Source organism: Sceloporus occidentalis, unplaced genomic scaffold (genome assembly GCF_023333645.1).
Source record: "Sceloporus occidentalis isolate IW3139 unplaced genomic scaffold, rSceOcc1.0.p SCAF_8, whole genome shotgun sequence".
Taxonomy (NCBI): Eukaryota; Metazoa; Chordata; class Lepidosauria; order Squamata; family Phrynosomatidae; genus Sceloporus; species Sceloporus occidentalis.
Genome location: NW_028316988.1, coordinates 21,238,466 through 21,251,667, shown reverse-complemented (window position 1 = coordinate 21,251,667; position 13,202 = coordinate 21,238,466). Strand labels below are relative to the sequence as shown.

Below are 13,202 nucleotides of genomic sequence, written 5' to 3'. Positions count from 1 at the left end.
GTGAAATGGTCTGTGAAAACCGAGTGACTAAATACCAGGCACAGAATTAGCGGTTGATGTAGCAATGACATGGCTCTCAGCCTGACAAACGAGAGGCAGCAGGACGCAGATCAGGAGGTGTTTTGGGGCTGCCAAAGAAAGCCAGGGCTCCACCAGCATTTCTCCGGCAGGCTTGTGTGCTTTCCGCAGACCTTACAACAACGCACGGACTCTGTATCACTTCATTTCTTTATTTAGCCGTTCGGGCAAAAATTTCAAAGCAGGTGCACAGTCAATGAAGTCTACTGCCAGAGTCCAAACTCCGGCACGCTTGCAAAACTCACTCAAGGGCTGAAATCAGGAGGAGACGTTACAGAGGGCGGGAAATAAAAAAACATCCCAAAGGGCAGAAATGATCAGAAACCCAGCATGCTCATGATATAAGTATATCAGTCCAGCTAATAAGTCTCTTCACAATGAACCTGCCCAGCCAGTTAAGATCATGGCCCCTGCGCTGTGTTGTACCCTTCTGTTGCCAAGTGAAGTAACAGTGGGCCCTTGTTATACGCTGGGGTTTGGTTCCAAGATCCCCCGTGGATAACAAAATCCGTGGATGCTCAAGTCCCATGAAATATAATGACATAGCAAAATGGTGTCCCTTATAAAAAATGGAAAATCGAAGTTTGATATTTGAAATGTATATGTTTTTTGAACATCTTCAAACCATGGATGCTTGAATCCATGTATAAAAAATCCATGTATAAGAAAGACCGACAGTAATAACTCAAGATGGGGGCTTTTTAGCTGTAGCACCCTGTTTGGAACATTCATGCAAACAGCTCCACCTGGTGCATTTCTCTTTAGGGCTAGGTTGTTGTTATATTTATTTCTATCCTGCTTTATCCTCTGTTCATGACATAAAGCAACTTAAAACCAATTGAAAAAATATAGAGAGCCAGTGTGGCATAGTGGTTTGAGCGGTCAAACATGACTCTTGAGACTAGGGTTTGGATCCTGGCTCGACCATGTAATCCCACTGGGTAACCTTGGGCAAGTCAAACTCTCTCGGCCTCAAAGGATGGAGAAACTTGCCAAGAAAACCCCATGATAGGTTTGCCTTAGGGTCACCATAAATCAGAATTGACCTCAAGGCACACAACAACTAGGAGAGGTAGGAGACGGGAACCACAGATTTGGTGTGTCTTAAAAATGGGATCCACACTGAAGTTAAGTGTTAAAGGTGGGGTTTGAAAATTATATTTTAGACTACAACTACCAGAATAACCTATCCAGCAAGGCTTGACTGTTGGATTTGAGGGTTTTTAGACCAAAACCTCATTCTGAGTTCTTTAGTTCAGGTTCCTGCACTTGCTTTTCCAACTATTGCAATGCAAGGTCATAAATGCTTAGTCTATCTGTGCAACCTGACCATATGATTTGAGAAACGTCTCTAGGGTAATGATCATATAAAAACCTCTCCTTTTCTATCTACTTTTTCCTTTCCTCTTTCTTTGTTCTCAGATTAAGGATGGTGAGCTAAAGTATTAAACTCACTGGAACTCTCTTTTTTTACCCAGTCTTTTCATTAAGCTGTAGGAACTTTAAATGTATATGCATTCCAAAAAGCAGTTAGTAAAGTTCTTCAGTTTGCAACTTGGTGCTGCCTGTTCGTATATTTACTTAAAACAGTAAATGGAGGTACTGAAGACTAAGGCATGCTACTTCTGCTAAACTCTGCTGAAGGAGGCTGTTTCCTAACAGATCCAGTCTTCCTATTTTTCCCCAGAAGGAATATATTCCTTTTTTTCCCATTGACTAACATAAACCTTTTTTTAAGTTATAGTTTTAAAGCAGGGGTAGGCAATCTTTTTGAGCCGGGGGCCGGGTTGCTGTCCCTCAGACAACTGGGGGGCCGAAGCCAAAAAATAAATAATTAAATGATTTTTAAAAAAAATAAATATATAAATAAACCAGGACAAATGTAGGACAATTTTCAAATGGAAGACACTTTTTTTAAAAAAAAATGAAGGACACGCAAAAAAATTTGCTGATTTTTTAAAAAATGTTAATATAAATGCATGTTTCTGAGGCTTCTATAGACAATTGCCCCCCAAAGGCCCCGGCTGCAATCGGTGGCAGGACCGGGCTGGGGCCGGTCCCAAGGCCTCGCCGGGCCGCATCCGGCCCGCGGGCCGCAGGTTGCCTACCCCTGTTTTAAAGTGTGAGCCAAATAGGAATAGAAAAATGTTCACAAATTTTCTCGCCCTTAATAAACAATGTAGACAACCTTCCGAGAAAATCATCAACATCCATGCATTTTTTCCTGCATTTCGGGACTATTTTTAAGTGAAAAATTCATTTGCACAAAAGGTTTGTTTTTCACGCAAAGCCATATTTCCACACAGGAAACAGAACAATAACGCAAAAGACTAAAATGTAGAATTTGGGGGCAGGTGGGTTGCAAAAAAAGATTTGGACGTACATAAACAAAAAGTGTGGAAAGCCACTGAAAACTGGGCAATACCTTTGTATGTCTCTAATGCCAGCAGGAAGAAAACATTTCAAATCATTCACCCCTGTGTATGAAAATGAAGTAAGCAAAAATGTGCATCCCTAGCACAGTAGCATGCGCAGATAAAGACATATTGATAAAGAGTTCTGGGTTGCTGTTTAGCCCCTGTTGTAAACGAATAAAGTATTGTGATGTGTTCATAGGCTATATCTATCTCTGTATAACTATATCTGCTGAGCTTGGTGTGGGCCCAGGGAGGGTAGGTTGCAGTGATAAAGGGGAATTAGCTTCCACGGTCTGCTTACGCCTCTTATCGCCTCTTATTGTAGCCCATTCAGCATAAACAAAGAGGAGCTTTAATTGACTAACAAGCCCTTGAAAGCTAATGGAGCAGTGAGGCTGCTGGGGTGTGAAAGGGTGGGCTTTCCTCCTTTTCATGGCTGGTGGAGGGTGGGCATCTGCACATTTGGTGGGTTCCCCTTCCTCTACAGGAAAGGCAGAAAGAGGACACTAGGCAGCAGAGGGAAAGGGGGCGGCTTTCTCCTGAGTCGAAAGATATATTAAAAGATGAAACTGTCTGGATATGTTTTACCCCATGAAAAATCTCAACTCAGTGTTTCTTACCCTCCAGCATTTCACAGATGAAAACTGGGACATGTGTGGCCAAGCAACTTCAGAGAGTAGTCAAAATGGCAAAGGTTATTAATGATGAAGAGGAGGCAATCTAGGTGAAGCTGCAGCAGTTTGCTTTTGCCTGAGCCTACTGGGAAGGGCAAGATTCTGCCCTCTCCTCTCCTCTGCTCTTGAGGAGTCAACATCTTGTATTTTAAACTTAGTTTTCAGCAACTGAAGTAAGGAGAAGTCAAAGGAGTTTATCAGACAAGGGAAATTGGAAGTATAATCCAATGGCAATCCGAATGCAATCATGTGTCTTAACGTTATTGCGTGATAGACTACCACACGCAATTTGGGCAATGGGAAGTCAGTCCGAACGCAATCAGGGGGTTTCACGTTATTGCATGATAGACTACCACACACAATTTTGGGCAATGGCGAGCTATTTTCGGGCAATGGGAAGTCAGTTCAAATGCAATTCGAATTCATGTAAATTCGCTGAGCTAGCAAATTCACGTGAATGCATTCTGGCCCCACTTTCTTTTCATTTGAAATTAAGAAAAATTCCTCCCATATGATAAACTCCAAAGGTAGAAAGAAGGAGGAGGAGGAGGAAAATGTCCAGGGCATTTTAAAATCAGCTGAAAAAGTGACAGGTAAGGATTAATCCCTGCTAATGCCCTAGCTTTAGCAATTCCACCTAAACATTAGGAGGAACTTCCTGACAGTAAGAGCAGTTCAGCAGTGAAACACACTCCCTCTGAGAGTGGTAGAGGTCCGGGTCAGACAGGCCAAATGCAGCGTGCCACCGCCGATACAAAGATTCCGGAGGGTGCAGTATCTGCACGCTTTGGAACCCTAGCATGTGACGGTGGCGGCGTTCTGCCCACATGGGTGCCACCATGATGACACGCCCCATACAGATGTTGCTGCACATCGCTTACGTCATAAGTGCGCCGATGACACATTCATGACATCCACGCGGCATCAGAAAAACAACCTGTTTTTTTCAGGGTTCTTTTTGGGGTGGAGGGATGCCGTGCAGTTTGACTGCTGCGGTATCCCTCCACGGGGAAGCCGAACATCTCCAGCCCGCCCTGATGTGGAGGTATGTACTGGGCCACAGTCTCCTACTCTGGAGATTTTTAAACAGAAGCTGGATGTCCATCTGTCGGGGGTACTTTGACTGAGAGTTCCTGCATGGAAGGGAGTTGGACTGGATGGCCCTTGTGGTCTCTTCCAACTCCAGGATTCTATGTTTCAGTGTTTCGATTTCTCTCCTCCTCCAACCTCCTCCTTCATTCTCAGCTTACCGCAATTGCTGCAAACTGAGTTCAAAGTGCAGAAACATTGGCAGGAGATCTTGCCCTTCTCTGTAGGCTTACTTGTGCTTTGCAAAATTCAGTACTTAAATGCCAAGGTTTCTCTGCTTTAAAATAGTCGTTTTGTGTGTTCTTCCTCCTTCATAACCTTTGTGCCCTTTTAGCCTGCAGTCCCCCTGATTATGCTTGGCCATTTGCGCTCCAGGTTTATTCTCGTTGGAGGCTCCTTGTGGCTCACCTCCCTTCCCCCCTAGGTCCCCTTTCTCAAAGTGCTACGAAACCTCCAGGAAATCTGTTTTATTCAAGCTATAGAAAACAAATGGGTGCGAGCAGCAGCGCAGTCAGGACAGGCCCTGTAAACCTCTCAGCTGCACTTTAGAATCTGAGAACAATATTATGATGGCGATGAATACATGCGCGCACAAAAAACCCATTTGTTTCCCTATTAACCAGCCCCCACCCCACCCCTGCCAATGGGTTGAAAAGTCCTTAAAGCACTACTTTACTCCAATTTAATTGCTTTAAGGAGGCCCCCCAACCCATCCTATCCCGGCGGCCTTTTTTCCTCCAGAATAATAACAAGAATAAGGAAAAGGCACACTCCATCCTTCCATAGAATAATAACATTAATAATAATAAAAACAAACACACGTACACAGAGCAATCGTAAGAACGGGTCTATTTGACAATTTGTTTGACAACATATGGGAGGCTCTTGTAAATGCTCCTCGGAGGAAGGAATAACAGATGGCAAAATACATGCCTGGAAAATGCAAGTGTTTGGGGCTCTTGAATGTTCAAAAAGGAAAATAGAAAGGGAGGCAGCAGCCTCTGAATTCTCAGCACCCCACACAGTCCATTGCTTCCAACCCAGCCTCTCCACCGCTTTCTTGGTATTATCCAGCAGGCCTTTAAATGGCAGCTTTTTATATATATTTGTATTTAAAAGAAGTCGAAGGGAGGGGTGCGATGGGGGGAGAACCTCAAGCAATTTTCTGGTTTATACACAGAACTGCTCTTTTCTTTTTGATTGATTGAGCCCAGTTGTCAAGCATTTCCGTAAAGTCGCTGGAAAAGAAAGGTCCCCCGGTGCGCTTTGAAGGGACCTGATGCAAAACTTCTAATATGTTTTATTGTAACTTGCTCTTCAAAAAAAGAAAAAGATAGAAAGATATAGGAAGGGAAGGGAAGGAGGAAAGAAGGGGGAGGGCAAATATGAGAAGAAAAGCAAAGAGCGAACACGTTCACATTGTCTATCACATAAGGCACCGAGGTGGGACACGTCTCTCTCTTTAAAGTAGATTACAATTAACATCTAGGTAATTATGGGACATTTTTTTAAAAAAAAATAAAGAAGAAGTGGAGAGGAAAAAATCCTCAGCCCCCCTCCCCAAAAAACCCAAAACAACATCAGAGCAGAAGTCTCCCGCAGGGGCGGCTGTAATTGCCACAGTAACAAGGAGGCGAGACTGCGCACAATTGTGCTAAGCTAAAATCCAAAGTGCCCTTTAAGGTTAGAAAATTAAAGGTTCGCTGTGAAGAAAGAAGCAAAATAACATGTTGCAGCTGCAAAGAGGAGAGGGAGGGTTTAAAGCACTCTGCGGAGTTCTGAGCCCCCTCTCTTAGTGACACCCTCCAATCTGCACTAATTTTCAAAGGATCAGGACGCTCAGTATTTGATACAACGCTGCGCAGGTTTGATTCCAGGTTTCAGTGCACCCCTTGCCTATTCTAGCCAGAGCCTCGGGTGAGACCCTTCGCCTGTGGCAGCCCCACTGGCGGAAACAGAGTCCTTGCCCCAGGTGGGCTCGACCCACACAGCAGGTGGGCTGTCCCGGCTTGTTGCTGACATGTGCCTTCAAATCAACTCCAATGTATGGACACCCTAAGGCCAGGATTTTCTTGGCAAGAACATTTGGAGGAGGTTTGTCATTGCCGTTCTCTGAGGCTGAGAGAGCATGGCTTACCTAAGCCCACCCAGGGCTTTTTAAAGGGTCAAGTGGGGATGTAAAACCTGATATCCAGAGTGCTAATCCAACACTTAAACCACTACACCACGCTGGCTGTCAGGCTTTGCTCAGAGAGGGTTTGCCATCGCCTTTCCTCTGAGGCTGATAGAGCATGACTTGCCCAAGGATATTCAGTGAGTTCCATGGCTGGGCTGCAATTCAAAGCCTGGTCTTCCTGAGGCCTAATGGGCCAGAATATGCAGGGGGCAGCCCAGACTATTCTAACACCGGAGCTGCCCTGATGTCCTCTAGTTATAGGACACAGCCCAAACCCCAAACAATGCAAACAGTCTGAACAATATCCACCCAAACATCAAATTCATGATGGAAAAAGAAAAGAAAGGAGTATTGCCATTCTTGGATGTCTAGGTCATCCGCAAACTAAACCAGTGTTTGAGGCACACGGTGGACCCTATTGCATGGGATTAAAATCCCGGTTTACCTTTCCCGAATTCAGTCCTGATTTGGGAGGCAGCCAAGTGTTATCGCAAAAAAATTGCCACCGAATCACTGCCTGGGTCCGTCCTGGACACAGCTTCCAACTTCTAAAAATGGCCACTGAAGCAGCTTACAGGCTGCGTCTGGGATAGACCCGGGCAGCAATTCAGAGATGGATGAGTGGGGCTGCAGAGTGCTGAGAGGGATGGTGGATTCAGTTCATTTTAGTGGCTGCATTTGCCAAGTTTGCTATTGAGGAAAGACCTGCTGGAAGAGATCCGTCTTGACAGCCTTTTTAAAGCTGTCCAAGATGGTCATATGACGGATATCCTCCGGCAGGCCATTCCATAATCTGGGAGCGGCTGAAGAAAAGGTCCTCTGGGTAGTAGCAGTCAACCTGGTCTTTATAGGCTGCAGCGATTTTAAGATAGGTGTTTTGTAGTCACTTCTGGTTTTTCCAGTGACCAACTTGCTGCCATGTTTTGGACTAACTGATGCAGTTTTAATCTTTCCAACTTGTTTTTTACTTGCTAATCGTATTTAATATATTTTTCATCTATTACAAATAAATTATTTTTTCTTGTTTTAATTTGTGTACATTGATTTTATTTGCACATCAGCCTGAGATCTTTTGATATAGGATGAGCTAGAATTGTTTTAATAAATAAATAAAGTGAAAATGTCAGAGGCCTGATTGGTACCAATATTGCTGCTATTTAGTGCTAAGTAAAACCCATTGTATTCCTTATTATCGTGGATGGATGTGAGAGCTGGAAAGTTCAGAAAGAAGATAGGAAGAAAATTAATTCATTTGAGGTGTGGTGATGGAGAGGAGAGTGCTGATGATACCATGGATGGCCAAAAAGAGAAACAAATGGGTCCTAGAACAGATCAAGCTGGAAATCTCCATGGAAGCCAAGATGATTATGTAGAGGCTGTCGTACTTTGGACACATCATGGGAAGGAAGGACTCAATGGAAAAGACAATAATGCTAGGAAAGGTAGAGGGAAGCAGAAAGAGAGCAAGACTGCATACTAGATGGATGGACTCTATTAAGGAGGTCACAAGGATGAGTTTGTAGGAACTGAGCAGGGTAGTGGATTACATGGAGTCCTGGAGATGTCTCATACATAGGGTCGCCATAGGTCAAGATCAAGTCAAGGGTGGTTAACAACAACAACAACAACAACAACAACAACATAAAGGTTGTTCATGTTCTTTACAAAACACTTTTTTTACAACTCTTCTATGCACTTTCCTTTGTTTTAAACTGTTTTAATTAAATTCTTTTAATCTGTCTTTTAACTTGTTAACCTTTAAATAGGTTTTTTAGCCTTTAAAAATTATTTCAGTTATTCATACAATTTTAAATTTTCTTTAAACTGGCTTTCCTGTATGCCACTAAATAAAGAGCCAGATATAAATATTTTAATAAAGAAATACATAATCAATAAAAGCCACATCAGTAAATTTGCTGAGGAGCAATTGGGAAGCAAGTCCTGTTCACCTCTAGATTTGGCCCTGTAATTGCAAAAGGAAGGACAGGTCTTCATTAGCCTGTGATTTTAAAATACACACAGAAGTCTGTGGAGTTTATCACACGGGAGGAATTTCTCTTAATTTCGAATGAAAAGAAAGTGGGACCAGAACGCATTCATGTGAATTCGCTAGTTCAGTGAATTTACATGAATTCGAATTGCATTCAAACTGACTTCCCATTGCCCAAAAATAGCGTGCCATTGTCCGAAATTGCATGTGATCACCTCTCACGCAATAACGTAAAACCCTATGATTGCATTCAGACTGACTTCCCATCACCCGAAATTGCATGTGGTACTGCATCACGCAATAACATTAAACCCCATGATTGCATTCGGATTGCCATTGGATTATACTTCCAATTTCCCTTGTCTGATAACGTCCTTAGAGCAAGGGGGGAATGGCAGATGAGGATTTGTGTACCTTGGCATATTCCATCAAGTCTCCCCGTCCTCGAAAGCGTGTGTAGAATTCCGGCATTCTCCATGGTGCAATGATCTGTAAAGGGGTGAGAAATAACTGGTTATGGGGAGTTGGGTTTGAGGAAGCCACAGCCCTTGGAGTTAGAATCCTAGCATCCTAGATTTGGAAGAAGTCACAAAGGCCATCCAGACCAACCTCCTCCCATGCTGTTTGAACCCTCCAGAATCCTAGTCCAAAAGTCAAACCACTACACCATGCATTTTTATTGTTGCCGTACCATCAAAATTAAGCAATGTGGTGGAGTATCCCCCCTCTATGAATCTGAGGGGTGCCAATGAGGCCACTTGACCCCTTGATGTTATATCTCTTCCCCCACCTTGCTTTTTTTCTCAATCCGCTACCAGAATCAATCCCTGGATTAGGTGAGGAAAGTTTCAAAGGCTTTGCAATAGCCAGAAGCACAGGGCATTAAGTATCCACGTCCATCTCAACAAACAAAGGTAATCCAAAACACTGTCAAGCTGCCACTGTAACTTAACAAGCGCCACAACCTGCCTGGGGCAAGGAATGATGGAGGCAGGGGTATCCCCTTACCTTCTCCCCTTGGGATGGCTTGGCTGAAAACAGCAGGACAATTAAAAGATCACACCCAAGAACCCTACTAAAAGCCAGGAATGGCTGCCTTCTAGCTAAGTAGTTTTTGTTTTGCTTTTTAGGGATCTATTTAATCATGTGGTTAGAAGAATCAACGGTGAGTTCTGCAGTCTAGGATTGTGAAGGATTTTAACAAAGGAGGGAGGTGTACAGAAATTAATAAAGAAACACACAGAAGGGTATCAGGGCTGGAATAGCTATTTCATGAACCAGATAGAATCAACAATGAAGTGTTGTGTTAGAACAAGTGAAAATGTTATCACTTAAGTCGCAGGCTTTCACAGCCAGCATCCACAGTTTTTGGTGGGTTTTTCAGGCTATGTGGCCATGTTCTAGAAGAGTAAATAAACATGGCCACATACCCCCAAAAAACTATGATCACTTAACCTTTTAACAGATTTTTAAAATACGGCCCAAATTAACCAGGCAGCAGTTGATAAAGAATAACTTTTTTTTAACAAAATTGCAAATTGACACAGCAAACATTTCAAAAGATATTTGAAAAGAACATGCCCTTGCTTCATATTTAGAAGAAAACAAATAAATGGATGTGGAACCTGGAGTGATTCTCATCCCCTCCGACTGTCCTGATATATAAGGCAGAGGCCTGATTAATCTTCTATCATTCCAGCATGGTCTAGTGGTTTAACTATGACACTGGAGACCAGGGTTCAAATCCCTGATTAGTCATGGAAACCCACTTAGTGACCCTGGGCACATAACACTCTCTCTGCTTCAAAGGAATCACAGAATTCTAGAGTTGGAAGAGACTCCAAGGGCCATCCAGTTCAACCCCCTTCTATGAAGCAACATGCACTCAAAGCACTCCTGAAAGATAGCCCTCCAGCCTCTGTTTAAAAACCTCCAAAGAAGGAGACTCTACCACTCTTTGATGCAGCATCTTCCACTGTCAAACAGCTCCTATTGTCAGGAAGTTCTTCCTAACATTTAAGTGGAATCTCAGCATGTGTGCCCACAGAGAGGGCTCTGAGTGCCACCTCTGGCACGCATGCCATAGGTTCTCCATCACTGCCCTATAGCTTGAATCCATTGCTGAGTGCTGAGTGCCCAAGGGGCTGAACAGAACACCTCTAAGGGGTGGTCTGCAGCCACCTCTGTCTTCATTGGTTCAATGCCAAAACAACTACACGCCGCAGCCCTAATCTGGCTTTTCCATGGTGCAAAAAGGAGCCGCAAAAAATGGCTCCTTTTTGCACTACTGAAAGGGCGCCATAGCCATCGGTGCCATAGCTTTTCGGCATTCCTTTGGCGCTGCATCATCTGGACACAGTGCCAGAGGAGTGCCGTGATGCTACTTGTCGTGTGGTAGGGCATGCAGCATCATGCTGGCATGGGGGCAGAGTTGGGGCAAACAGGTGATCAGCTATAGGTACCCCACTGGCCACAAAATTCTCCTCTTACAACAGGAATGGGAAGATTTGGCCCACCGGGGGGCATTTTTGTTTCCCTCGGGAGGCTTGGTGTCCAATTTTGCTGTGTTTCCCTCCTTCAGCCATTTAGGCTTTTTATATTGGTATATTTTTATTTTTGTGGGGCAGGTGCAATGGGGTGGTGCAGCCCTCCAATGCCTCTTGGAAGGGCTAATGCAGTCCCCCGGTTTTTCTCAGTTGCTTGCTCCTTTCTTAAGAGTATGAGGTATGTTTAGGATCTCCAGCAATGCTTGGGAAAATGCTTTTTAAAAGCTACCTTGGGTCCCATATTGGAAGAAAGGCTGGATATAAATAAGTAACTCAATAGTTAGTTTGTTCCAGCTGGTACAGTATTTTGTGAATAACCCATTGCTGTGGCTCATTGCAGAATTGGAAAAACAACCTGTCGCAGCCTTTGTTGTTCCTCTTTGTTCTTCTATTGCTTTACACTGATTTTTTTCAGAGAGCCTTTCAAAGTAATAAGAGAACGGCGGCATAAGACTTCAAAATCTTCTGTGAAAATGTTTCTTTAAAAGGCCCTTTAACAGTAACTTTCAACAGAAACTAAAACGATTATGCCATACACCAATATAATAACTTCAGTCTTAATAATAAGATTGGGGTTTAACTTCATTAACCCTCATTACTCAAAAATGGATTATGGAATGCCTGCATTTTCATATACAATGAGACATTTTTAAAAATCTGTAAAATGACAGAAGGAGTATTTCATAGATCCCTGTATCTCTCTCCAGCCTTGCAAACACAATACAGGTACACACAACGCTACCTGTGCTGTAGCTCAAAAAGTTTTGGATTTTGGAGTATTTCATGTTTCACAGTTCCAGATAAGCAATACTCAACCTGTATTAAACATTAGCTGGGATCCTATGTCATAGTCTACACATTTGGTCACTTTACAAACTATAGCTATGTTGTAGAAATGCAACAAAACCCTGTTACTAGAGAGATCTTGTAGCATCTTAGGTAGTGTACTGTGCATCTGAGGAAGTAGACTTTAGTCTATGAAAGCTCATGCTGCCAACTTTTTTCTTTAGTTAGTCTCAAAGGTGCTACCAGATCTCTCTCCATACTGATTCTACAGACTAACACATCTATCTCTTGGATTTTAAAATCCTGTTAGTGAATTGCAAAAATGAATTTCCAAGCACTGGCACAAACGCACCAATCAGCATCAAGCATTCCTGTGATGCTCGTTTTTCCTAGTCAGTGTCCAGGCACTCCTCAATGTGCATTAGTGCCCACTGTGCATCATGCCATGGAGCATCACTTATTTCACCATTGTGCAACAGGTGCCCATACACTGTAATGTCACAGTAGCCCCAGACAAATATGAATGTTGTGAAACTACTCAGTTCAATTTTGTACACACATAAGGCCATTTACATGTTGTAGCCTAAATGCAAGAATGGTATATAGCAGTGGTCCCCAAACTGTGCCCTTTAAGAGATTTGGGGTTTCACCTCCCAGAAGCCTAAGCCATGTTGGCCAATAGTCTGGGATTCTGGGAGCTGAAATCCAAAATCCCTTAAAGAGCAGAGTTTGGGGACCACTGGTGTAGATGTTCAAGGACTGGATTACAACTCTGGAGATCAAGATTCCCTGTGCAGCCATGGAAACCCCATGGTACCCCATGATATCCCAACACTTTAGGGTTGCCATAAGTCAGAAATTACTAGAAGGCACACAATAACAACAAGGGCATTTACAAAGATATATGTCCCAAGCAGAATGCCAGCCATTATATTTAACTAGTTATATTAAATATTAAAATATTTTTAAATATTAAAAAATTATACATATACATACAAATGATGTTACTCATATGCAGATCGAGCCAATGAATCAATTTTGCATATAGATGTGTACAACCAAAAACATGATTTGTAACTCTGTTTGTTTCCCTTATTGACAGCTTTGTTTTCCATTTCATTCATCCGTTGACATTTGTTTCAGTACTTAAAATGTTTACTGATTCTTCCCCCTTTCAACAACATTCCCTGCTGGCCCATAGATGGCAATGGTGGCAGCAGAACCGTCATTAGCAGCTCATTCTGGAGACCCAACATGTTGGTTTTCCCACAACGCTGCACTGCAGAATAATTCAGGTCTAAGGTTTTGGCTCAGAAAACCAAGGCCTGGGACAATTCTGAACTGGGAACCATACACTGCCCCTTGCTCCGAATGCCATAAATAAGATTTCCATTCCCATTCACCCAAGACATTATGCTACTCAAGCCAAACAACAAGATGATGTTC

General features: G+C 43.1%; 1 protein-coding gene across 1 annotated transcript in view; it reads right to left on the bottom strand.

The window, feature by feature from the left end:
* Nucleotides 1–13,202, bottom strand: part of ASS1 (argininosuccinate synthase 1) — an 81,816-nt gene that overhangs the window by 54,751 nt on the left and 13,863 nt on the right. Inside the window, exon 6 of the mRNA XM_089537026.1 lies at nucleotides 8,839–8,913. Within this exon, the coding sequence (XP_089393152.1) occupies nucleotides 8,839–8,913 (75 nt within the window). The remainder of the gene's footprint in view (nucleotides 1–8,838; nucleotides 8,914–13,202) is intronic.